We start from the raw sequence: 24,863 nt of genomic DNA on the forward strand, positions 1-24,863 counted from the left end.
CCCCCTTTGTGAGTTTTCCAGGTGCTACACATTTGCTCCGGCCCTGGAGAAGGCCCCAGTCCCCCACTGGGCCTACTGACGGGGTTCTAGGAGCTTGGGGGCTCCTGATCACGAACTCTGGTTGGAGGGAGTCCTGTCTCCATGGGCCTGAGCGTGGACCCCGGCAGGGGTGAGAAGGCTGGCGTTTCTTCCACTCGGACCGTGCAGACAGACACGGCTGCAGTCCTTAGTTCCAGCCTTGAGACGGCGGTAAACTGAGGCCCAGAGGCAAAGAGCACGCTCCGGGAGGTCACCTTTGGAGGCCCCCTATGACAGCGGTTCTCAACCTGTGGGTCGCGACCCCTTTGGGGGTCGAACGACCCTTTCACAGGGGTTACCTAAGACCATCGGAAAACACATATATAATTACATATTGTTTTTGTGATTCATCACTAGGCTTTAATTATGTTCAATTTGTCACAATGAAAATACATCCTGCATATCAGATATTTACATGACGATTCATAACAGTAGCAAAATCACAGTGATGAAGTAGCCACGAAAATAATGTTATGGTTGGGGGTCAGCACAGCATGAGGAGCTGCATTAAAGGGTCGCGGCATGAGGAAGGTTGAGAACCACTGGCCTACGAGCTAGAGGCAGACACTGCCTCCGGGTTGGGACCTCGCTAGCGGCCTCCACCGGGGTGTGACCGTTACACCAGTAGGGGTCGGGGGTGTGACCGTTACACCAGTAGGGGTCGGGGGTGGTGGTCCAGGTCCAGGGCTTGTCCCACACCGTGGGCCCCTCGTCGCCCCAGCCTCCCCGCCAGGGGACAACTCGGCACCTTGTAATTTTCCATAACGACTCCTGTGCGCCTCCTCCCTCTTTGGGCGCTGGGGGTGCACCCCTGGCCGGCGCCGGAGGGCAGACCCTCGACTGAGCATGCTCAGTCGGGACCGCGTCTTGGTGCGCACCCCAGCCCCCACCCTGGGAACGACCCTCAGCCCCGGGTGTGTCTGCTTGACCACGTGGCCCTCCGGGCTCTAACGGTACCCGTAGCGTCCCTCTGGCGAGCAGGCCACCAGGGCCTGGCCGCTTTAAATCTTGTGGTGGGTGGAGCCTTGAGCGCGGTGGGCGGGGCCTGGAGGGGCCTCCCAGTTGGATGCGCGGTGGGCGGGGCCGAGCGCTGCGTGGGCGGGGCCTACGAGAGCGGTGGGTGGAGCCTCGAGCGCGCCGGGTGGTGCAACTGCGGGCGGTGCGAGGCCCCTTTAAGGCGCGGCCGGGGCGGGCCCCGCGGCGCGGCCCCTTTAAGGCTTGGCCTACGTGGCAGCCGCTGGAGCCGCCGAGAGCAGCGAGGCCGGCCGCCGGGCACTTCCTGTGGAGGCCGCAACGGGCGCGGGCGCCGACGGGCCGAACGCCGAGCGAGCGAGCGAGCGAGCGAGCGAGCGAGTGAGCCGAGCCTCCCGCCGCCGCCATGGGCCAGAACGACCTGATGGGCACGGCCGAGGACTTCGCCGACCAGGTGCGGCCTGCGGCCCGGCGGCCTCCCCGCCCGGCCCCCCCGCGGACCCCTCCCCTCCCGGGCCCCGCGCCCCCCAGCCTCCGCCCGGGCCCCGAGCCCCACGGGGCCCCCCCGAGCCGCGCCCGCAGCCCTCCCGGCTCCACGCCGGTCGCGCCCCCTCCCCCACCGCGGCCTCCCCCCGGGCGCGTTGCCCGTCCGGCCCGCGACCCCCACGCCCGGCCTCCGGGCCCGCCTGCCCCCCGCCGCCGCCCCGCCACGGCCGGTGTGATCTCGGTCCCCGCGTCGCACCCAGCTCGGCGACCGTCCCCGCAGCCGGCCCGGGCCTTCCTGGAAGGAGGGGTGTGAGGCCGCCTCCGCGCCCCCCAGAAGCGGCCGGAGCGCCGGGGGCCCGGGGAGCGTCCTCCACCCCGGCGGGCGGGGGGCTCCGCACGCCTTTCCCTTTCCGGGGCGCCCGTAGGGGGCGGGGTGGCAGCTGGGATCATGGACGGGGGCTGGTCAGCCTGGAGGTGTGGGGTCCTCCCGGAGGAAAGGGGGCGCCCTGGTGTGCACCCCAACCCCAGAAAGCGCAGCCCTTTCCCTTTATCTCCCGGACGTGTGGCCGCCCTGGGGTCCCTTTGACCCTGGTCTCCCTCCCTGGACTCTGCCCCGCCGGGTGGAATGGGCGTCTCTGAGCGCACACCTGGGAGGGCACCGCCAGGGCTGCCCGCGGCGCACAGCCGCCGATCTGCCTGGCAGAAAGCGGAGGGACGGCGCGCGGTGGGCCGTGTGCCCGTCACTGGGACTGGCAGCCTCTCCCGCGGGCGGATCGGGCGCTGCCGCCTGGCCCTGGCTCACCTGCCCGTGCGGGGTGCGGGGTGCGCGGTGCGGGGTTCAGTAGCGAGGCTGAGGCCTCACCTGCCGTGGTGCTGGGTGTGGGGTCCTGGAAGGCTCGAGCTGGGATTTCAGAACAAAACAAACGAGCGAGCGTTTTGTGATCCGCGAAGGGCTTCCCGTTGGGGGGTGGGGGGGTGACACCCTCTAGTGTGGCCTCGGAATTGGGTCGCCCCTGTTCCTGTGACCCGAGCATTTAAGACCAATGGGGGGGGGGGTGTCTGTCAACCCGGAGGAGGAGTTTTTCCCCAGGTGGTGGTTTGTGCGCTGACACAACTTAAACACGGCCCCTCGCGGGAAGGGGGCGGTGAACGCCATCGGGAACCAGGGACCCGTTACACTCGCGAGGGGACGGGGAGCACGCACACGGGCTCTTCAGCCGGGAGGCCCTGGTTTTGCAAGTGAGTTTCACCATCCAGTCGAGATAAAACGTCTCGGTGGCGCCGCTGCCAACCCAAAGGGTCAGCTCACCCGCTGAGGAAAGCCAGTCTCCTCCACCCCCTCCTTCCCCGAATCTCATTAAGCGGGACCTGGGACCCAGGAAGGCCCGGAGGGGCCCGGGTCGGGTCGGGTCGGGTCGGGCCAGGCCGGCCGGCCTCGAGTTCCTGTGGGAAGGAAGGCGAGGCCTGGCACAGCGCAGGGATGAGGCCGGCTGCCCAAACCCAAGTGGGCCAGGGCGCTGTCCCGCAGCGCAGCCTCCTGCTGTCAGTTTACCAGGCTGGGCGCTGGCCGCAGTGGCGATGGCAGGGGGCAGAGGGCCTGTGCTCTTCAAAACCAAAGTCAGGAGCCTCTGCCACGGGCAGGCGGGGCGCAGGCGGACGTGGGCGGAGAGCAGGGTGCAGAGCAAAGTCACGGCTTCCGATGCAGATCTGGCCGAGCTGGGGGTTAACATTCATCCACGCAGTAAAGTAGCGCTGCCAACGGGGCGGAATCAGGCCTTAAAAATGAAAGCGGCCGAGTCTGCAGGGAACAGGGAAACCACGCAGCCACTGATCAGATAGTGGGACACACCTGTTTCCCTCCAGTCTTGTCCTCAGAAAGCAGACGCAAGCAGGAGGTGACAGGATGTGACCGGAAGGCAGGGCTGCTGAGCGTGGGACCCCAGAGGGCCGTGTGTCCTCTGGTAATGCCCACCCTTGAACTGCGCCAGCGCGGGCCAGGTCCTCCGTGCACGTCGCCTGGTCACCCTCCGGACCGGGTGAGGTTGGCCGTGGTGCCTCCACTTCCACGTGGAGACGGCGTGCTGTGGTCTGGCACGGCACACGTGACTGAAGGTTGAGTCCGTGTCTCGCTCCCCAGGTCTGGGCTCCTTGCCGCTGGGCAGTGCGGTGACCTCCCCTCCGGGTCTGCAGAGGTGGGCACGGTGCGCCGGCTGGTGGGTCCCGCCGGCAGGCTCCTCCCGAGCTGTCCCTCTGGCATTGGGCTCCTTGCCCTGGGCCGCGGGGACAGTGTCCTCCTGCTCCCGGGGCCAGGCCTGGGGCAGTGCTGCGCGAGCTCTCTGCACTGTGCTGGGCACTGGGAGCCTGGTGAGCTCAGCACCCAGATGACGTCCTGCTCCCCATCCTCGCTGCCAGCGCAGAGCGCCACGCGTGCGCACGGACCGTAGCGGAGCGGCACTCGGTGAGCCTGCTGCTGGCTCGTCCCCGGGCCTGTGCTCCAGTGTGGCCTGGCCTTCCTACCTGTCCTCCGGCGTGACAGCCATTCTGGGAGCTGTCACCTAGGAGCCCTCTTGGCCTCTGGTCAGGCGTTGGGTAGCGAGCGTGGTCTTTAGGACACTGATCTGGCACAGCCGGTGTCAGGCTCTGGATGAACCGCGCGGGGCGCCATGGGTGTGGGTTGTGAGCATTCTCCTGCCCGGGCTCCGTGCCCTGGGCCCCAGGGGGGGGGGGGGGGACAGAGGGAGCACTCTGCCCTGCTCACCTGTCTTCAGAGGCTAAGGGAGCCACCGCGCCTCTTAGGGAGCGAGGGGGGGACATGGGGAGACTGGTTAGGGAGGCTTCCCTGTGGCTGCTCTTCTAGGGTCAGGCAGGCTCTTTGTCACACCTGGATGCTGAGTAGAGAAAGCCAGCCCGTCTCCAGCTGAGGGCCAGTGACACCTTCCTGTCCCTCAGGTGTAGCACGCAGCCTGGGAGCAGCACTCGGGGAGACTAGGCTGGCTGGGAGTTGGGGTCACAGTGGGCAGGCACGTGGGAGTCCCTGAACTCCCGCTCCGCCTGGTTCAGTGGAGGAAAGTCTCCGCCACTGGCTCATTTTCAGGGACGTGTAGCTGAGAGCTGGTAAGGCGGGCGGTTGTGAGGGTCTGGGATCCTGTAACTGACTGTCCCTCCTGCAGGCTCTCCCCGCCGTCTGCCTCCAGCAGCGTCCCGACTCCCTCCCGAGAGCGGCCCCTGGCCCTCAGGCCCGACAGCGACGGACGGAGCATGGGCAGGTGACAGCCCGGCCTCGGTGCTGCCCGATGCTTGGTGCCCGCTCTGCTCTGCTCTCCCGGGGACACTGACTTGGGACTGTCCAGGCCGCATGGTGTGGGCTCCGTGGCCAAGTCTGAACCCTGGTGACCAAAACACATGTAGGAAATAAGATGAAAATGGGTCTGGTCTCTGTTATGAAAAGGTTTTTCCTTCGTGCCCAGTGCAAGCAGGTGTCATTAGAGGCTGCCGTTTGACGGGCTCTGAGTCAGCCAGGCCTGTCACGGGGGTTGCCTTCCCCCATGCACGCTTCACTTGGGAAGTCAGGTAGCAGCCTCGCTCCGCGCGCGAATACCTGGGGGGCTGCGCCTGCCCAGCGCAAGGAGACGGCCGTCTCAGCGGTGTCTGCGCGGGGGGAGGAGTGATTACCTGTCTGGAAGGAAGGTTCTCTCTGCTCTTTAATCCTCTTGACCCAGACACTCAAATTAAGAGTGCAGACTCACCGCGGAGGCTGAGCCCGCCTCCGTCCGCCTCGTGGGCTGCGGTGCCCGCCCGTGTGGGACGGGGCTCAGACCACAGCCCAATTGGGAGGCGAGTCAGCACCGCCGATGTTGGTCCCTGTGCTGCCTTTCGGGGTCACTTCCCAGCCTGGGGTCCCACCAGGCTCCAGTCCCTGAGTCGGCCTCACCTCGCCGGGCTTCTCTCAGGCTGAGCATCAAGTGAGGCCGTGCCGTTGCCAGGGTTCCCCTCAGAGCCCAGGAGGTCTGTCTCCTCGGGGCTGGGGGTGACTGCACTGTTGCTGGGCATTTCAAGAGCATGTGGGCTGTGAGGGCAGAAATGGGAGGGCGTATGGCGTCAGCGGTCCCCGAACCCCCTGATCTGATGCGGTGTGTGTGTTTACACCAAGCGTACCTGCACCCTGTGCTTGTTCTCTGCATGCACCTCAGAATTTACGTAGGAGTACTTGGGACCTGTTCTTTAGCAGGCTCTTCTCTCCTGCTTATGAAAGCCGGCGCGGACCTTAGCGCCTTCAGTCCAGTGCCCTCACTCTGTAGAAGGGGTAGCACAGACACCCCCCAAAGTAACTCGGTCTGTCCCTGGTCACACGGCGCACCAGCTGGTGGGTAGTGGAGCCAGGAGGAGGCCCGGGCCTCGGCCTCAGCCCGTGGTCATGCCCCACGCCTGCTAGGCTGGCTGTCCATCCCTGTGGCCCCTGCCACCACTTCAGTGGGGTGAAAGGCTGGGCAGACGTGTGCGGAATTGACAGCTTGGGGCTCAAGCTCAGTAGGTGGGAAGAGAAGGGACACGAACCTCCCTCCCGCCCCCCCTCCAGGTGAGTAGGCTTTTCTGTGCTCATGAGCCGAAGCTGGTGAACGAAACTAAACATCCAGAGGCCATTAGCTGCGAGGGAAGCTTCAGCACTTTCTAGCACTATGAAGCAACTTTCCAAAATGCCAAAATTAAGTCATGCTCACGGATGCACCTTCGTCTAGTCCTACAATAGGTTTAATCAGCCCTCAGAGGGGCTGTGGCATTAATCTGATGGACCGTGAGGCCAGGCTCAGGGATGCCCTTTAGACTCTCGCTTGCTGACACATCACTGCTGTGGGTGGGCCCCGGTCTCCCCGGGTTCCTGCTGTGTTATCGGTGCCCTGGCAGTTCCGTCCCTTCCTATCTCAGCCTCTCACGTCGGTAAGAGAATGTGCACTGGAACACCTGGTGACGTTTGTACCTCAGTTTCCACGCGTGCTGGTCTCCCAATCAGCCATCATAAATGGCATGGCGCCCTGGCCGGTGTGGCTGTGGACAGAGCATCGGCCTGCGGACTGAAGGGTCCCGGGTTTGATTCTGGTCAAGGGCACATGCCCGCTGTTGTGGGCTCCATCCTCAGTAGGGGGCGTGCAGGAGGCAGCCGATCAGTGATTCTGTTTCATCACTGATGTTTCTATCTCTTCCTCTCCCTTCCTCTCTGAAACCAATTTAGAAAAAAAATATATATATATTAAAAGTTTTAAAAAGATAAAAATAAATGGCATGGCTAGCACGGAGCGGGGGAAGTTATAAATGGGTCTCTCTGCATGGCCAGTGATCTGACACACTTGAGTCTCCTTGCCGTTGGACCAGCAGGCCATCCCATTTGTTAGCGTGTTTGTAATGTGCTTTGGCCTAACGACCCACAGGTTCCGGGTTTATTCACAATTGTGCGCACACGCGTGCCTAGGCCCGACCTTGAGCTCTCGGGAGGGTAAGGCTGGGAGGTGCACTGTGGTCCTGACTGCACACCGTGGGCCAGAGCTGGGCCTCCCCTCCCACTGCTGCAGAGGCTGGGTGGGTGTGCGTGCGTGAGCTTCCTGCTGGCCCACAGCGAGGCCCTCCAGGCCTGGGACCCTGGCCAGAGCCTATGCGGACTCTCGTCTCAAGAGCACGCTCAGCTCTCTTCTGGCTGGGGGGGCTCTGAGCACCGCAGGGTGGCTGGGTGGCGTCGGCACCGACCTGGGCGAGCCCCTCTCCCCGCGGGACCCTAGCTGGCTGATGCCCTTGCCTGAGATTAGAGGCCGTGTCTTGGGGCAGTTCTTGTGGGACAGCGTAGGTGCCACTGCACGTGTCTGCTGAGGCGATAGAGGTCATAGCAGAGTGTCACACTGTCACCTGGTGGGGTCTAGGCTGCCGGGAACTTGTGCAGGTTCTCGTGCGCCCACACGACATGCTGGGAGCAGGTGCGGAGAGTCCCACGCGCGGCGCTCAAGAAGCGTCTGGCTGGGGCCAAGGGCCCTGCCGCAGCCCCTCACCAGGATGTCTGTGGCCCGACAGTTCCTCCGAGTCACGAAGCAGTACCTCCCGCACGTGGCGCGCCTCTGCCTGATCAGCACCTTCCTGGAGGACGGCGTGCGCATGTGGTTCCAGTGGGGCGAGCAGCGCGACTACATCGACAGCACCTGGGGCTGTGGCTACCTGGTGGCCTCCACCTTCGTGCTCCTCAACCTGCTCGGACAGCTGAGTAAGTGGCTCCCTCCTGACAGCAGGGTTAGCCCTGGGGATGCTGGGGCTTCCTGAAGAAGGGGCAGCCCCGTGTCTGCGTTCCCAGAGCAGATGCAGGTGAACTGGGGCAGCGAGGAGCCGGCAGTGAGCATCCCTGGTGTCTGGACGGGTAAATCAGGGAAGGAGACGGGAGAGACGAGGCCTCGGGCCTCACTTCTGCTCCTGGTGGCAGCCTCAGCCCTGTACATGCAGGGCCGGACCTTGCACTTCCCGCCTGTCCTGCGGGTGCTGCTGGGCCTGTGATGGCGGTCCCGCTGACTGCGTGGCGGTGCCTGCCTGGATTTTTGCCTGTGGCAGGTAGTGGGGCTGCTGCTGCACCTGAGGCCAGGTGAAGCAGCCAGCCCCTGACCCTCGCCTTCTCCTTCCAGCGGGCTGCATCCTGGTGTTGAGCAGGAACTTCGTGCAGCACGCCTGCTTCGGGCTCTTCGGCATCATCGCGCTGCAGGTAAACGGGGCGGAAGGGTGGGGCCTCGCCCAGGAACCATGGCTGCCGGTAACCGGGTGGGGCCTTGCCTTCTTGCTCAGGTTGGAGCAGAGCCTCTCGAAAGGCCTTTCGAGGAGTCGCCCTGGAACTCCTTCCCGAGAAGGGGCTCAGTTTTCCTCAAGGCAAATGCAGGAGAAGCAGACAGCCATCTGGGCTGGCCCTTGCCTGGGTTTGCCTTGACCAGGGTGGAAGCCACCAGGCTGGCTGCCGCCAGGACCCCATTCTTCTCATTTCCTTCATTAAGGCTGCCGAGCTCCTCGGGTGCGGTCCTCAACACCCACCTGTGCTCTGGGTCCGTGGTCTCAGGCCTGCCCTGTTCTCCGGGGCACTGAGCCGAGGTTGGCCTCGGAGCTGTCCTGGAGTCCTGCAGCGGTTTTGTGTATCTGAGGTTTAAAAACTGGCCTCATGCTCTCCATTTGGTAGAAAAGCAGGTGCTTGGAAATGCTGACCCTCACCTTTTCTCTGCCCTCTGTCCCCTCAGACGATCGCCTACAGCATTTTATGGGACTTGAAGTTTTTGATGAGGTACGTGTGTCTGGTTGGAGGGTCACCCTACCTCCTCCCATCTGACCTCGGTGCTGTAACTATCCATTGAGTCAACCTCTGGGGTCAAGACTGTGCTCCTTAGGCCCTGTGGTGGATGTTGGCAGAGCCTTCACCCCCACCCAGGCCCTCAGGACACTGAGCACAGGTGCCTCTCCTGACCCGGCTTTCACGAGGGAGAGGAGGGTCCCCGTGGAACCGCTGCCCACAGAAGCCAGCTGCTCGGCAGCCAAGGTTCCAGGCGTGCTCTGGCGACGGCCGCTGGCTCGTGCACAGACACGGATGTGTCTTCAGGCCGAGTCCTGCTTGGTCTGCAGAGAGGGGGCAGGGCTGAGGTCTCCCGGCTGGTCTGGCGGCCCTCGGCCTGGGCCTGAGCGCTGCCTGGCGTCTCCCTCAGGAACCTGGCCCTGGGCGGGGGCTTGCTGCTGCTCCTGGCGGAGTCCCGCTCGGAGGGGAAGAGCATGTTCGCGGGCGTCCCCACCATGCGCGAGAGCTCCCCCAAGCAGTACATGCAGCTGGGAGGCCGGGTCCTGCTGGTGCTGATGTTCATGACCCTCCTTCACTTCGACGCCAGCTTCTTCTCCGTGAGTCCTACTCGCCTCACCCCTGCCCCTGCCCCTGCCCCTGCCCTGCCCCTGCCCTGGTGTGGATGAAGCAGAGCCCAAGGCCACGAAGGCCAAGGCTTTTGATCCTATTAAAGAACAAACTGTCAGGTTATGTGCCCAGAACCTGCCTCCGAACAAATGAAGTCCAGCCTCATGGACCTCGCTGGAGGGTCCTGGTGCTAGTCCTCCCAGACTCGCTCCTTCCTCACCTTTATCTCATGACCGTTGTGAGCCGGGTGTTGGGCGTGCAGAGTTGAAGAAGGTTCTGGCTTTGTCCCCCTGGAGTTTACAGAGCAGGTCTTTGTTACCGAGTGTGCGCCTTGCCTGGCGAGGTTCCCAGGAATGCCCGGCCGTCCCGGCGTGGAGGCCCCTGGGCTCCAGCTTGAGCGGCTTGGGAGACCTCGGCCTGCGCTGAGCGCTGCCTCATCTGCCCCAGCCCCCTTCTCATCCCACCGTCACAGCCCCACCTGTCACCATCCCACCGTCACAGCCCCACAGTCACAGCCCCACCTGTCACCATCCCACCGTCACAGCCCCACCTGTCACCATCCCACAGTCACAGTCCCACCATCACAGCCCCACCTGTCACCATCCCACCGTCACAGCCCCACCTGTCACAGCCCCACCTGTCACCATCCCACCGTCACAGCCCCACCTGTCACCATCCCACCGTCACAGCCCCACCTGTCACCATCCCACAGTCACAGTCCCACAGTCACAGCCCCACCTGTCACAGTCCCACCTGTCACCATCCCACCGTCACAGCCCCACCTGTCACAGTCCCACCTGTCACCATCCCACCGTCACAGCCCCACCTGTCACCATCCCACAGTCACAGCCCCACCTGTCACCATCCCACAGTCACAGTCCCACCTGTCACCATCCACCGTCACAGTCCCACCTGTCACCATCCACCGTCACAGCCCCACCTGTCACCATCCACCGTCACAGTCCCACCTGTCACCATCCACCGTCACAGTCCCACCTGTCACCATCCACTGTCGCAGCCCCACCTGTCACCATCCCACCATCACAGCCCCACCTGTCACCATCCCACAGTCACAGCCCCATCTGTCACCATCCCACAGTCACAGCCCCACCTGTCACCATCCACCATCACAGCCCCACCTGTCACCATCCCACTGTCACAGCCCGACCATTAGCGGCCTCCGCACACCCCAGTCCCTTCGCCCCAGCACCTGACCATCCCTTCTTCCTCCCATTTGAGTCTCTTACTGTCCCCTCTGCAGATCCTCCAGAACATCGTGGGCACAGCGCTGATGATTCTAGTGGCCATTGGCTTTAAGACCAAGCTGGCCGCCTTGACTCTTGTGGTCTGGCTGTTCGCCATCAACGTGTATTTCAACGCCTTCTGGACCATCCCCGTCTACAAGCCCATGCACGACTTCCTCAAGTACGACTTCTTCCAGACCATGTCGGTGATCGGCGGCTTGCTGCTGGTGGTGGCTCTGGGCCCCGGGGGCGTCTCCATGGACGAGAAGAAGAAAGAGTGGTAACACCTTCCCTGCCTGCCTAAGCCGTGGCCGGCGAGGACTGGTTCGGGGTCGATCGACAAACTGCCGCATTCTCGTCCCCTCCCCCCTGCCTGGGTGAGGCACAGATGTGAGACCTCTGCAGCCCTGAGAGCGACGGCTGTCTCTGCTCTGCACCCACCTGCTGCCTGACCAGCCAGCGGCCGCCTGGCTCCTCCCTCCCCACGGCCAGGCCTTGGCCGCGCGGCGAGAGCAGCCGGGGGGGTTGCGGCCTCTGTCCCGGTTTTGTTCGTGGGTGGTGGGGGCCTTCACGCTGTACTCTGAGCAGATACATCTGTGTATCATCCAAAGCAGTCTCCCTCTTATTTTTTTTTAAAGTTTACGTTTTTAGCTAAAACTAAGTGATTGTGGGTGGCCTGCACATCAGAGCACTGCCGCTCCGTGGCACCAGGGCGCTGCCTTGCAGTGTCACACTTGCAGGGACAGTGAGATATTAGAGGAACAACCCCCAGAGAGCGAGGCAGCGTTAGAGGCCCTGTTCACGGTGAGTCACTGCTGAGTCAGGACACCAGCCCACCCGGTGCAGTTTATATGGGGTCATCCCCGGGAGCTTCCGTGGCTCAGTGGGGATGGATATCAGAAGCCCTCGCACCCACCCACCCACGCCCACCCGCATCTGCAGGTTGCCTGCGGCCCGGGGAGGAGCAGACGCCAGCTCGCAGACCAGTTACCTCACACTCACAACCTTCCGCAGCCTCGCTGAACTGGGCCGCGCCCTGGACGCTGCCTGGGTCTTCCCTGGCTGAGGGATGACCCCGGGCTGCACGGCCACGGCTTCCGTCTCCCGGGGCTGCTGCTTGCTCAGACGTCTGTTTGCTATGCTGCACACGGCCCAGATTACTTTTTACTGATTTGTGATGCCTTACCGATTGGATCTGACTCCTGTATTTAAAGTTTTCTAACATTGCCTTACACTGTGTTTCTCTTCTTGGGGGTGAGCGCTTCCTGCTGTCCTCCGCCAGGCCCCATCCCAGCGAAGGCACCGGGGGAGTTGGGACACGTGTCTCTGTGCCTCCCGCTGTCCTCCCCCCAGATCCTTCGGGGACAGACCGACTTGGCCCGGCCCCCTGAGAGCCTGGCCTCGGGGCTTGGCTCCCTGGTCTTCAGCGAGGTGCGCGGGCCTGAGGGCCAGCCCTGAGCCAGGTGAGGGGAGCCCTGTGCCCGCAGGCTTTGTGGGGAGGAGGCTGCCTCTTGCCCCTCAGGCTCTGCAGCCTGGACCCACCTGACCAAGGGGGTGATGGCCAACCATCTCACCGCCCCCAGGGCCCAGCCAGAGCGGAGGCTCGTCCTGGTGTTAGACAAAGCCAGGCCAAAGGGCGTGTCAATTCCCGTCACTTGGATGCTCACGACATGGAGGCGTTTCTTCACTTTCTGATTCAGCCTGGGCCACGTGGTCTCTTGGTCCACATTCCCTCCCCCTTAACACATCCTGACAGCCCCCTTGAGTGACAGCCCCATCGAGTGGCACCCTCAGCCAAGCTGCGTCTAGTAGGGCACCTCCCTGACTGCTGAGACCTTTGTTGTGTCGGCCGCCTGTGATGCGGTGGCCACTCCCGTCCCCACCTCCCCGCCCAGAGCAGGCTAGCGCCTGGGCCCTGTAGACCCCTGCCTTTGCGGGAGGAGCGAAAAATAATCTACCAATTGGTTTTGGCAAAACGATTTCTGACAATTTTTTGCGTTATGTGGGAAATAGGTATCGATCTCACTTTATGCTGTATTTTATATCTTAGTTGTGTTTGGAAACGTTTTGATTTTGGAAACATCAAAATAAATGATGGCATTTGTTGTACAGTGTGACCCTCGGTGCCGTCCAGGTGGGTGGGCCGAGCCAGGCTCTCAGGTGCCACATGAGGACCACTCAGCCATGTCCACACAGGGCTCTCCCCCAGGGCCCCGGGGGGACGGCCCCAACCCTGCTCCTGGGGCAGCCAGAGGAGTGGATGGAGAAACCCCAGGACGCCCCACCGGCTGGGAGGACATGGGGCAGCTGGGGGGGACGCGGGGTGCAAACCCCAAGGACTCAGGCTGCACAGTCTCCAGGAAACGTTTATTAACCCGCCTGCTGGGAAGAGCTGATGCGCTTCTGCTTGCGGTGACGGCTTTTGAACTTCTTGGATGAGCCCGACTGCTTCTGTGGCGGGGACAGAGTTCCAGTGAGGGCCCAGGTGAGCGGGTGTCAGTCAGCCTGCCCCACCTACAGGCGAGGTTTCAGCTGGAAACCCCTAGGTCCGCTCTCCGCCCAGTTTCCCTCACAGCTGCCAGCTCATCCAAGGCAGCGCTGTGAACCCCCAAACGCACAGACCTTGACCTCTTCTAGCCCCTTGACCTCCTCTAGCCCCTCCCCTTCCACACAGGCTCAGGGTGGTGTCTATTGGGCCCTCTCTCGGCTCCTGTGCTGCACTCAGGCACCTGTCCAGGCAGCCAGGCTCCCGCAGGTGCAGACCTAAAGCTCCCCGCCCCGTCAGAGCGGCCCTGGCTCCTCGCTTGCATGTGCCATGAGCTTGGGGTATTACCTGCAGAGAGTGGTCTTATTTTTCTAGGGAAATGGAAACCTCGCTAAGGACACTGCTGCCCTGTTAGCAGCCTGGAGGCACCGCTCACCTTCCTGCGCTTGAGGGCCGGCTCCTGGGCCCCTCCCCTCCCCTCTCCGTCCCCAGTGCCCTCTGCTCTCAGGTGCCTTGGCCTCTCGTCTTCATCGGTCAGAAAGTCATCAGCGCTGTCCCTGTGCTCGGCCCCTGCCAGGTCCTTTTTGGTGAACAGCTCGGCTGGAAGGAAGAGGGATCTACGTTAAGGTCACCACCTGCATAGGGCTAAGGGGCACGTGGAGAAGGGAGCGGGCCAGAGCCACCTGCTGCTGGAAATGGACAGGACAGCCAGGGGGAGTACGAGGGAGAGGGGGGAGGGGGAGGGACGGGGGGCAGGGAGCACGGTCCTGCTTACGCGGATACAGGTCTGCCATACTGTCGTCACTGTCACTCGGGGCCGTGCCGTCACCATCGCTGGACTCGGGCTCCCAGAAGGCTGGTCTCCGGCGGGGTGGCCTGTCACTGTCCATCTGGTCTTCCCTCCTCCTCCTCTTGTGCAAGAGGCAGGCGGGCACATACTCCACGCCCTGCTTCTGACACTCTGCATCTGCAGACAGGCCAGCACAGAGCATGGCTCTCTCCTCGCCTCCCATCCTCTGAGCCCGGTGCCTCACCCACTAGGCACACATCAGCGGTGGCAGAGAAAGGCCACCAGCTCAGTTCCTACCAGGACAGGAAAGGCCAGCAGAGGTGTGGCCAACAGACAAGATGGTACCGATCTGCCGGTCGTGAGCACCCGCCTCTGGCCGGGCCTGCCAGGTTGCAGGAGCTCCAGGGCACCTGACCTGGAAACCATGCCAGCCTGTCACCAGGAGGCAAGCCCTCTGCAGGCATGGTGGCTCAGTGGAATCAGCGCCCCCTGTTGACCTTTGGCCAGAGCAAGGGGCAGGAACGAGGCTGGAGTCACTGTTCTCCCTGCACTGAGGACTCACAGGCCCTCCATCAGCACAGGCCTCCCCAGGGCAGTGCAGCCCCCCGGGGGGTTGGTGGTGACAGGAGCTCAGCCCTCCTCCCCCCGCCTTCGGCTGCGGCCCCTACCCCGCTCCAGCCTGGCTGTCCCTGCCTCGCCACCCAGCTGCCTGGTCTCACCTTTCTCTCATCTCCCCTTGGCTGACATCTAATAAGAGTCCACCCGTTCCTCTCTGCCCCAGACACCTGGTTCCTCCTCACCTTCCTAGGGCTCCTTGGTACCCAGGCCCCACCCTGTCCCCACCCTGTCCCTTCTCAACGGGCGGGCTCCGTGGATGTGGATGCAAATCCCACGTCTGTGTCAGTGATTTGCATCTCCTGAGTGCTGGTCCCCGCCACACCTCCCACTTAAAGTGCTCCAGTTTCACTTTCAATTCCCCCCAAAGCCTATTCAGACCCCACTCTCCAAACTTCACCTACCGCTTCGGTTCTCAGGTTCGGTTCTCAAGTCGGGACGTGGGAGCTTGGGAATCGGTTTATTCCTGCCCCTCACTCCTCATCTAGCAACCCATCCCCAAGTTAAAACCCGTCCACGGCGTTCCATCCTCCCTGCCCACACCTGGTGACCCAAGGGGAACCCCGCCACCTCTCCATTCCCCTGGATGACTGCAGGGGTCACGCCAGTCCCTGCTTTAACCCTTTCAGTGCATCCGGCTGCCCGTGCTCCTCCACGGCCTCCAAGACCCTCTGTGCTCTCGCCCCTACCCGCCCCCCCCCTCACCCTACAGTGCGTGACGGCACCAGGAAGGCAGGTCCTCAGGGCCTCCCACGCCAGCCTTGGACCTGGCCCAGATCCTGTTCTCTTCCCGCTCCGCATGCCCCTCAGTCTCGGCCTCCTGAGTCAGGCCGGCCCTCCCGGCTGCCAGCACCCTCCCTCCCTCAGCACTCAGCACCGCCTGCCGTCACTGCGGCAGGTCCGCCAACAACGTCGCTTCACTGTAACATGGATGAGATGCCGCAGGAACTTAACTCTAGTTTAGATCCATCGAACCTGCTGAGGACGATGAGTAGGACGCACTGTTCTGGGAGGCGGCTTCCAGCTTTGCACCCCTCTTCAGGGCGCGGGGCAATCCACCGGGCACTGCCACCCAATGGCCCACCCCTGTGGTCGGCAAACCGGCTCGGAAGCCACATGCGGCTCTTTGGCCCCTTGAGTGTGGCTCTTCCTAAGCCTCAGGAGTGCCCTAATGAAGTTCATAACAATGTACCTACCTATATAGTTTCAGTTTAAGAAGTCTGGCTCTCAAAAGAAATTTCAATCGTCGTACTGTGGATATTTGGCTCTGCTGACGAATGAGTTTGCCGACCACTGGCCCAAACCACTTCTGCCCTCGAGGGGTGCTCATCCCGGGGAGGGCGGGCATGCCCCCAGGCCGTGACCCGGGCAGCTGTGTCACACACACACACACACACACACACACACTTACATTTACACAGGGCTCTCCGGTAGCGCCGGCCCTGCGTGTGCCGCAGCACGTGCTCCGGGGCCTTGTTGATGTGCCGCAGGGTGAGCTTGCAGAACAGCTGGTGCCTACGGGGCAGAGGGAGCTGTTTGCAGGAACAGTTCTCCAGCAAGGAGTCAGACCTGCTCTCCAGCCTCTGTCACCCCAGAGGCTGCCTGGGGAGGGGGCGTCCAGGGTGTGGTCTGGGTATCCCGGGCCTTACAAGCTCCTGAGAGGTCCAACCCCCGGGCGGAGAGCCGCGGTCCACACGGACCTGGCCTCGCCTTTGCTTGGCGTGTGGCCTGGCCAGCCCCCCCGATTGCTCTGCTGTGAGAATGCACGCGGAGGACTCAGCGTTCAAGTTCATGAACGAGTGCCCACCAGGCCATCGCCGCTTCCTCCTCACTATCTGTCAACCACGCGCCCTCGGCTAAGTCAAAGTTCTCCTTTAAAGCACAAATGTGAGCCTGGCCTCGGCCAGAACCTCAGGGACCAAGTCCCAGCGCTCGCCGTCTCCTAGGAAGCAGACAGGCCCGGGTTTACACAAAAGCAAGCGAGCTCAGCCGGGGCGGGCCTCGCCTGGACTCGCAGGTGACTCCCAGCTCCCGGCTCCCGGCTCCCGGCTCCCGGCTCCCAGGCAGGTGGAGTCTCCCGCCCAGCAGCGGCCGGAGACCGGCCGAACGGTCCCACCCAGTCCCGGCCGCCCCGGCCACGCACGGGTTCTTGGTGCTGGGCACGATGTGCGGCTCCAACTCCGCGTAGTCGAAGGCAGGGGAGGCGCGGGCCAGGCGCCGGTACTTCCTGCCGCGGGTGTAGACCTGGAGCTCGGGCAGGCGGCAGGGCAGCTCGTGGCCCGTCAGAGCGCACTTCACCTGCGGCGGAGGCGGGCGGTGAGGGGGTCCCTGGGCAGTCGGGGGGCGGGGCATTGAGGGGGTCCCTGGGCAGTCGGGGGGCGGGCGGTGAAAGGGTCCCGGGGGCAGGCAGGGAGGCGGGGGAGTCAGGGGGTCCCGGGACAGCCGGGGGCGGGCGGTGAAGGGGTCCCGGGGGCAGGCAGGGAGGCGGGGGAGTCAGGGGGTCCCGGGGCAGTCGGCTCGGCCGCGCACCTTGCGGGCGCCGGGCTGCAGCCGCAGGCTGGGGTGCTCGCGCAGGAAGGCGCGCACCTCGGGCGGCGGCTCGCTCATGGCTGAGCAGCCGAGGGGCCTGGAAGCCCGGCGTCGCTCAGACCACGTGGGCCGGGGGCGGGGCTTGGCGGTGCCCCGGAAGCAAACGCGGCCCGACCCCGGAAGGGCCCGCGGGGCGATGGCGGCGGCGCGGTTGCTGGGGCAGGTGCTGCGCGCAGCGGGCGCGGGGCCGGTGAGCGGGCGGAGAGGCGGCGGCAAGCGGCCGGGGAGGCGGGGGGGGGGGCGCCCCGGGCCGGCGGCTCAGCCAGCCCCTCGCGTCTCCGCAGGCCCCGGCCCTCGCCGTCTGGAGGAGCGTCCTCGCGGTCTCCTCGCGCGCAGGTGAGGACGCGCCCAGGTGCGCCCTGGGAAGCGCCCCCCGCGCTGCTCGGGGCGGGACTGGGGGCGCGGGGATGAGCTCCGATCGCGTGTCAGACTCCGTGCCTGCTGCCGGAGCCTGGCTGCGTGCGGGGCGGCCGGAGACGTCAACCAACCGCCGTCTCGGCCTCAGGAGGGAGGGCCAACCCGGGTTTGCAACCAGGTGCCTGGGACCCTGAAGGGAAGCTCGTCTGCTCAGCAGTCTGCGTGCTGCCCCTGGACGGCAGGCGGCGTGACCGCGCGCGCAGGGCTGTGCGCCCAGGAGGGTGCTGCCCACGCTCCCGCCCAGGCCCGCCTTGCTACCCCCCAGGGGCCCCTCCGCGAGCTTAAATGCACCTTCTGTGTATATTGTTCCGTGTCTGCATTTTTGAGCAATGAGAACGCAGAGCTGGCCCTGCGCGCAGCTCGGGCGGTTAGGGCATCCTCTGGGTACGCCAAGACGGAGGGTTCGATCCCTGGTCGGTACATACAAAAGTCAGCCAGCGAATGCGTGCGCAAGTGAAACATCGGATTGATGGTTCTCCCTCTTCCTCCCTTAAATCAGCAAGTAATTTTTTTTTTTTTTAATCTCTCCCTCCCGGAAGCACGCCTGAGCCTAGGCAACCCAGCTGGCTCACTTCTACCTCTGTAACCTTGTAAATAAATTTTGTCTTTTAACTGCTTTATTAAAAATAAAGAAAAGGCAGAGCAGTTGGAAGAGCTCTGTGAAGCACTGTCCCGAGCCTATCACATTTCGTCTCTTCAGACCACAGTAGCCTGTGCGGGTGCATGTCAGCGCAGTGGTGTATACGTCACAGCATCCTCCCGAGGCGGGAGGTGGTGCCACGAATTACCCGGGTCATGGTCGGTGGCAGAGCCACGACTGAGCCCTGGGTCTCGTTCAGTCAGTAAACATCCACTGAGTGCCACGTGCCGGGCACTGGGCTGGGAGCTGGGCTGGACGCAGGTGCTGCGAGCTGGCTCCTGGCTGCAGGTTGTGGGCCCGCCCCTCCTGTACCCGTGCTCCTCCGGGGCTTGCGACCCCAGGCCAGTGTGACACTCCCTAGGTCTGGCCTGGAGGCCCAGCAGGTGCCGCAGCTCCGCAGCAGAAGCACCTGCCACAAAAGCAGAGGACGACTCCTTTCTCCAGTGGTTCCTGCTTCTCATTCCGGTGACTGCCTTTGGCCTGGGGACATGGCAGGTAGGACTGGCTCTAGCTCTTGTGGCTCCGAGCCCTTGGCCCACTGCCGTCTGCTTGGGCTTATGCTGTTTCCGTAGGTCCAGCGTCGCAAGTGGAAGCTGAAGCTGATCTCGGAGCTGGAGTCTAGAATTATGGCTGAGCCTGTCCCTCTGCCCGCAGAGTGAGTGCGGGGCTGTGGCCTGGGGCTTCTCGCACTGCTCAGCAGTGGAGCTGCTTGGGGTCCGGGCCCTCAGATGGGTGCCCTCAGGATGGGTGGTCCTGCTGGGCTTCTTGCTGACATGGTCGCCCTTGGGAAGCTGCCTGAATTATAGAAAAACCTGTGCTGATGGCCCCCTAAAGCAGTAACGCTTAGCTGGAGGGCGAGAGCAGGCATTGTCACGTCTTCCTGGTATTTTGAAAGTGCTCCAGATGATGCGACTGCCCTAGAGGAACGGCTGTATTCAACAAAGCCTCCATTTAGGGGCGCAAACCGGTGCTCGAAGGGGGTTTTAGCCACACTGATCAAGTCCATGCAGGAGTCCCCCTCTGGCTTCTCATGAAAACGTGGACTGTGGGGCAGCAGAGCCGTTGCCACGCGACACCCGAGGGGTCAGCTTCCCTGGACTGTGGGGCAGCAGAGCCGTTCCCACGCGACACCCGAGGGGTCAGCTTCCCTGTAGCAGGCACTTCCATCGCCCCGTCACCTCGGGCTGTGGTGGGCTTTGTCGTTTGCAGCCCTGAGGGTTTCTCTTCCTCACAAACTGGCTTCAGCTGCACTTGTCCCCTCCCGTGCAGCCCCATGGAGCTGAGAAACCTGGAGTACAGGCCGGTGAAGGTCAGGGGGTACTTTGACCACTCCAAGGAGCTGTACATGATGCCCCGGACCATGGTGGACCCGGAGCGGGAGGCCCGGGAGGCGGGCCGGCTCTCCTCCTCGGCCCAGAGCGGTGCCCATGTCATCACCCCTTTCCGCTGCACCGACCTGGGGTGAGTGACTCGCAGGGAGCCTGGCAGATGTATGTGGTCAGGGCAGCTCATCTTCCCTTCCCAACCCCCAACCCAGGGGAACTAGAAGGTTTGATTCCGTCAAGAGTTTGAATCTGTAGCCCGGACATGAAGCTGATTCATTTAGCTTATATCACTGCACAAGTCCTGTCCGCTCTGAGAGGGAAGCGAGAACTGTCTGTCCAGTGGCCACCTCGTTAAATGATGGCGCAGCATGAAGGGACAGTGACAGGAACTCTGGAGGGAGCCAGCTCAGGGAGTGTCCCAAGGTACTATTTGGGCAGAAGGGGCGGTGCAATAGAGCAGCCTCCCCAATGTCAACGGACAAATGAAACCCTGGGGCCCTGTCACCACAGCCTCCTGGTGAGGTCAGGGATGGGCCCATTGGTCTCTAGCAGCTGCCCATCTCATCTCCCCTGGTTAGAAGGGGAGATTGGAGGCTGGCAGGCTGCTGCGCCCAGTCCTTCCAAGGGGAGGGAGCCTGAACCCAGGCCCTGGTGGGCATCACTGGCTGCATGTGGCAGTAGGAGTGGCACAAGGAAGATGGGGGGTAGGGGGGGAGGTGAGGGACAATCTTGGCTTCCCTCCCAGGGGTTGGTGGCTCTTACCAGTCAGGACACGGGCACAGGAAGACCTGCCCAGGGGCACACAGCCTGTCTCCACTGTCCTGCTGTAGACCCGCCCTGGCAGCGCAGTTCCTGAACACGCAGGAGCCAACAGTGATCATCTCTCCAAACCCTTTCCCGCCTGAAACCGCACGCTTTCCCCATCTAGGATGAGCATCCTGGTGAACAGAGGGTTTGTCCCCAGGAAGAAACTGAATCCTGACACTCGAAAGAAAGGCCAGGTAAGGGGCAAAGGGCCCCCCAGTGAGCAGGGCTCTGGGAGCCCCCCTTCTCTGCTGTGTCCTGAGGGACACCCTCTTTTTTAGATTGAGGGAGAAGTGGACCTGGTTGGGATGGTAAGGCTGACAGAGACCAGGAAGCCTTTTGTCCCGGAGAACAACCCAGAAAGGAACCACTGGTACTACCGGGACCTGGAGGCCATGGCCACGCTCACAGGCACAGAGCCCATCTTCATCGATGCGGACTTCAGTACGTGGTGACGGGCCAGGCCAAGAAGCGGGGGGTCGGTTCCTGCTGTTTGCACTCTGGGGGGCGGGGGGAAGGCGGCTGTACACCAGGTTCAGGTGGAAGGTCCTGTTTGCGGTGAAGTGACATTGGCCAAGTTCAAAGGCTCTGGGGGAGATGGTTAGCAAGGCCCCAAGGAAGCAGCTGGCCAAGTGGCTGGAGGGAGACGGGTGCCAACACTCGGTGTCTCTACAGAGAGCACAGTGCCTGGAGGACCCATTGGCGGGCAGACCAGAGTGACGCTGAGGAACGAGCACATGCAGTACATCATCACCTGGTGAGCCCACCTCTGTGTGCGCGCGGGCCCCCCCCCTCACAACTGCTCACTGACACTCTTACCCCCAGGTACGGACTCTGCGCGGCCACGTCGTACCTGTGGGTTAAGAAGTTCCTGCGCCGGGCTCCTGGCACGTGACGAGATGACTGAGGTGGCCTGTCCTGGGAGCCACTGAATAAATACTTCACCAGATTGGGTTTAACCGGGCCTCGCGCTATTGGTATAAATAAACCGCCGCTACCTGAGTGATCTGGGTACCGGGCCCATCAGAAAACCCAGGCTTGGCTCAGTGTTCGAGTGCACGACGGCCGAGCAGCAGGCTCAGTTCTCTGAATGGACCCACACACGAAGCAACTTGCACAGTAGTTAGCTCAAGGCCCCTGGTTTGAAAATGGACTTGCTACCACCCCAGACTTCTTGCCGGCAATAAATCACCTCCAACCCCAAGTGACCAAGACGCTGGCTGAGGAGAATTTTTATTACTTTTATGTACAGAAAACTCAACAGTGCACACTTAGCCCAGCTTAGTGGCCAGCTCCTTCGCCTTGGCCTTCTCCAGCTTGGCAATGCGAGCCACCGACTTTGGACCCAGGACGTTGCCTCCCCAGTGGCGGCGGATCTGCAAGGACGAGAGCAGAAGTCAGTCTGGCCCAGCGGTTCGTGGTCTGCACGGCTCACGGAGAGCCAGGCAGGCCTCTGGCTGAGGCCCGACTCACCCAGACAGCGCTGCTTACCTCGTCGTATCTGTCGTTGTAGTTGGTCCGGACGGCCTCCACCAGCTTAGCCAGAGCTCCCTTGTCTTCCCTAAGGAGACGGGGACGTGGGTCAGACTGCGGGCCCTTCCAGAGTGGAAGTGGGGCCTTGTTGGCTCCAAACACAACAAGCCTTTTGCCTCAGACACAACATGACCACATGGTTTATTCAGGTGAAGAAATTCGTAACCATCATCGGCAAAGGTTCAGATAAATGTATTTATTCCTTTAAAGCTAGAACATTTGCTCTTTTAAGATAAAATCCAAAGAGATGAAGTGAACTGGGGGGTTGGGGGGGGCAGAGTGGAGGGTGGGAGCAGGCTGTCCCCTACGCACACTTGGGGTTCGGGACCAAGCTGCATACTTACGAGTTAACCTGTGTGAAGGCGACGGTGGTGCAGGTCTTCCTGTGGACGAGGCGCCCCAGCCTGGCCTTCCCCTTGATGATGCAGTAGGGGACCCCCATCTTCCGGCACAGGGCGGGCAGGAAGACCACCAGCTGGAAGACAGCGTTAGCTCAGAGTGTAGTCTGACCAGAAGCGATGATTTAAGTTAGCTGGGCAGCAATTGCTCAGGGTTAAAAAGCTCATGTATTTGCACTTCAAGGATTAATTCAGTGAGAAATTCACATCATTGCAAGAGCCACAAGGTAAGCTGGATCCCTCGTCAGTACTGTCCTCAAATGAAAAGCTGTCAGCCCACTTAATGTGGCAGACTCAGAAGTAAGCTTTATCTGTAGGTACCGACATAAAGACCCAGTCTCAGTTCAGCAGCCAGCGCTCACGAGGCCCACGTACCTCGATGGGGTCCACGTCGTGCGCTATCACCACCAGCTGGGCCTTCTTGTTCTCCACCAGGGTGGTGATCGTGTTCACCCCTAGAACACAGCCAGTCTGCGTGAGTGGGGTGCCTGCTGCTGCTCACAAAGCAGCTCTACATCAGGGCCAGCTATGCCTCGGGGTTAAGAGGCCCGACGTACTCTTCAGTGATTGCAGATGAAGGAGCCCACACCTAACTACTGACCGCCCCCCCCGCCCCCCCTTTAAGGAGAACCCCCTCACCCGCTCGGAGGACAGGAGGCCTCTTGGTGGGCACATCCCCTTTGCCGGCAGCTTTTTTCTCAGCCCGGGCCAGCAGCCTCTGCTTCTTCTCTTGCTTGGTCTCGGGCCGGTACTTGTGGGCCAGCTTCAGCAGCTGAGTGGCTGCGGAGAAACCACCAGCGTGGGCGCTGGGCCAGCGGCTCTCAGCCTTCCTCACGCCGAGGCCCTTTAATACCGCTCATGTGGTGGTGACCCCCAACCATGACATTTTCGTGGCTACTTCATAACTAATGTTGCTACTGTTATGAATCGTCATGTAAGTATCTGATATGCAGGATATATTTCCATTGTGACAAATTGAACGTAATTAAAGCATAGTGATCAATCACAAAAACAATATGTATGTGTTTTCCGATGGTCTTAGGCGACCCCTGTGAAAGGGTCGTTCGACCCCCAGGTTGAGAACCGCTGCTCTAGGCTCAGTGCTAACCTTCCTCACTTCGAGTCGGAAGCGTTAGGTGTGAGTTGCACTTCAAGAAGCCTCAGTTATGCCACCTCCAGGGTCTGGAAACTAAACAGGGAGCCCCGGTCCCTCCCAGCGCCGGCTGCCGGCCACACCACCTACCCGTCTGGCGGTCCAGGGCCTGGGTGAACTGGTTGATGGCGGGCGGCACTTTGAGCCGCTTGTAGAGAATAGCCCTTTGCCGCTGCAGCCGGATGTAGCGGGGCCACTTGACAAAGCGGGTGAGGTCCCTCTTGGGCTGGATGTCCTGTCCTGCGAGCGAAAGGCCGCCCTGAGCGAGGCTCTCACCTGCTTCCCGCCTGGGGCCGCGAGGGCGGGAGCATCAGGGATCTCGGTGGTTCAGCGTCATCACTCTCCCAGCGCAAACGTCCTCACATCATCTGCACGCGGCCGCCGCCGCCCGGAGGGGGCAGCTTAGGACCGGGCCCAGTCTGTAGCCACAAAGCGGCAAACGGGGCGTCCCCACCCCATCGGCAGGACCTGACCCGCCCACGAACGCCGCCCTCCGCGGCAGCCCTGCCGTCTCGCCCCTCCTCACTCACCGATGCCGAAGTTCTTGGGCCGCTTCTCGAACAGGGGGTTGACCACCTTCTTGGCCTCCTGCTTCTTCACGACGGCAGGGGCCGGCGCCACCTTCTTCCCCTTGGCCTTCTTCCCCTTCGGCTGCGCAGAGGAAACCCCGTCAGCCTCTGCCCCCCAGCTCCCCCGGAGGCGCCGGGCTCGGAGGGCCAGACCCCCCGGGCAGGGCCGCGCCCAGGCTCAGGCTCAGGCCCACGCGGCGCGGCAGCGAGCCCGGCTCGTGCATCAGCGATCTTGGTGGTTCGGGCGTCCTCACCGTTGCTCAGATAGCAAATATTCCTTCACATCATCTGCACGAGCCGGGCGGCCACGCTGCTGCGCGGCGCTGCCCCAGGGCTGAGGGCGGAGCTTTAGGACACGGACCGCCGGGACGGCCCCGTCCACAGCGCTGCACCCCCAACGCGGGGGCAGGGGTCCCCTTAGGAGTCCGACCCCAGAAACAGCAAGGGCGGACTCAGAACCCCTCGCCGAAGGCCCCGCCCGTGGCGGGCTGCGGGGCGCAGCAGCTCCCAGCCCCGCATTGCGGCGCGGCGCTTGCCGGGTCCTCCTCCCCCGGCCCGGACGCCGGGGAGTCTATCGCGGCCCAATGCCCTCTGTGCCAGGCCGCGCGGGGCTCTCCTCGCTCCGGGCGGTGGAGGGACCCCCGCGCGGCCGAATCCCGAGGAGGATGGCAGCGGATAGAGCCCAGGCCCGGCGCCGACATAACGTATCATGGAAACACTCACCATCTTGGGCGACTGGAGGAGAGAGAAAGGAAAGGGAATTGTGGGAAATATGTATGCGACCTCAAAGATCGCGAGAACTGGAGCCTGCGCGGGATTTCGAATTTAAAGCGACAGCACTCCTTTCGCGGGCCCTTCGGTC

At 62.8% G+C, this 24,863-nt stretch overlaps 5 protein-coding genes and 3 non-coding genes across 9 annotated transcripts in view; 2 read left to right on the forward strand and 6 right to left on the reverse strand.

The window, feature by feature from the left end:
• Positions 1 to 1,458, reverse strand: part of STKLD1 (serine/threonine kinase like domain containing 1) — a 20,195-nt gene extending 18,737 nt beyond the window's left edge. The window contains exon 1 of the mRNA XM_036331458.1: positions 1,306 to 1,458. Within this exon, the coding sequence (XP_036187351.1) occupies positions 1,306 to 1,458 (153 nt within the window). The remainder of the gene's footprint in view (positions 1 to 1,305) is intronic.
• SURF4 (surfeit 4) lies at positions 1,288 to 12,792 on the forward strand. The gene is made up of 6 exons (XM_036329210.1): positions 1,288 to 1,504; positions 7,591 to 7,777; positions 8,187 to 8,263; positions 8,784 to 8,827; positions 9,243 to 9,429; positions 10,701 to 12,792. Exons 1-6 carry the CDS (start codon positions 1,457 to 1,459, stop codon positions 10,965 to 10,967), a joined length of 810 nt encoding a protein of 269 aa, XP_036185103.1. The 5' UTR covers positions 1,288 to 1,456; the 3' UTR covers positions 10,968 to 12,792.
• A 243-nt stretch (positions 12,793 to 13,035) lies between these two features.
• SURF2 (surfeit 2) lies at positions 13,036 to 17,234 on the reverse strand. The gene is made up of 6 exons (XM_036329212.1): positions 17,103 to 17,234; positions 16,717 to 16,871; positions 15,985 to 16,088; positions 13,944 to 14,135; positions 13,605 to 13,768; positions 13,036 to 13,134 (listed from the first exon to the last, which is right to left on the reverse strand). Exons 1-6 carry the CDS (start codon positions 17,178 to 17,180, stop codon positions 13,054 to 13,056), a joined length of 774 nt encoding a protein of 257 aa, XP_036185105.1. The 5' UTR covers positions 17,181 to 17,234; the 3' UTR covers positions 13,036 to 13,053.
• A 5-nt stretch (positions 17,235 to 17,239) lies between these two features.
• LOC118666910 (surfeit locus protein 1) lies at positions 17,240 to 21,307 on the forward strand. Of its 2 annotated transcripts, none has more exons than XM_036329207.1 (9): positions 17,240 to 17,352; positions 17,447 to 17,498; positions 18,581 to 18,714; positions 18,792 to 18,874; positions 19,489 to 19,680; positions 20,473 to 20,545; positions 20,630 to 20,792; positions 21,024 to 21,105; positions 21,174 to 21,307. In XM_036329207.1, the coding sequence occupies exons 1-9, from the start codon at positions 17,299 to 17,301 to the stop codon at positions 21,241 to 21,243; spliced, it is 903 nt and encodes a 300-aa protein (XP_036185100.1). In that variant the 5' UTR covers positions 17,240 to 17,298; the 3' UTR covers positions 21,244 to 21,307. The 2 variants fall into 2 exon arrangements, with proteins under 2 accessions (XP_036185100.1, XP_036185101.1); XM_036329208.1 differs by having other exon boundaries at positions 17,257 to 17,325.
• Positions 21,308 to 21,553: 246 nt separating this feature from the next.
• On the reverse strand, positions 21,554 to 24,806 carry RPL7A (ribosomal protein L7a). Its single transcript, XM_036329211.1, has 8 exons — positions 24,725 to 24,806; positions 23,963 to 24,083; positions 23,523 to 23,672; positions 22,919 to 23,059; positions 22,655 to 22,734; positions 22,226 to 22,356; positions 21,840 to 21,909; positions 21,554 to 21,724 (listed from the first exon to the last, which is right to left on the reverse strand). The coding sequence occupies exons 1-8, from the start codon at positions 24,725 to 24,727 to the stop codon at positions 21,620 to 21,622; spliced, it is 801 nt and encodes a 266-aa protein (XP_036185104.1). The 5' UTR covers positions 24,728 to 24,806; the 3' UTR covers positions 21,554 to 21,619.
• On the reverse strand, positions 21,993 to 22,059 carry LOC118667774. Its single transcript, XR_004971368.1, has one exon. It is a non-coding gene; the product is annotated as a small nucleolar RNA SNORD36 (small nucleolar RNA).
• LOC118667773 lies at positions 22,424 to 22,496 on the reverse strand. The gene has a single exon (XR_004971367.1). It is a non-coding gene; the product is annotated as a small nucleolar RNA SNORD36 (small nucleolar RNA).
• On the reverse strand, positions 24,221 to 24,294 carry LOC118667780. Its single transcript, XR_004971374.1, has one exon. It is a non-coding gene; the product is annotated as a small nucleolar RNA SNORD24 (small nucleolar RNA).
• Positions 24,807 to 24,863: the final 57 nt, after the last annotated feature.

Source organism: Myotis myotis, unplaced genomic scaffold, assembly GCF_014108235.1.
Source record: "Myotis myotis isolate mMyoMyo1 unplaced genomic scaffold, mMyoMyo1.p scaffold_m19_p_12, whole genome shotgun sequence".
Classification (NCBI taxonomy): Eukaryota; Metazoa; Chordata; class Mammalia; order Chiroptera; family Vespertilionidae; genus Myotis; species Myotis myotis.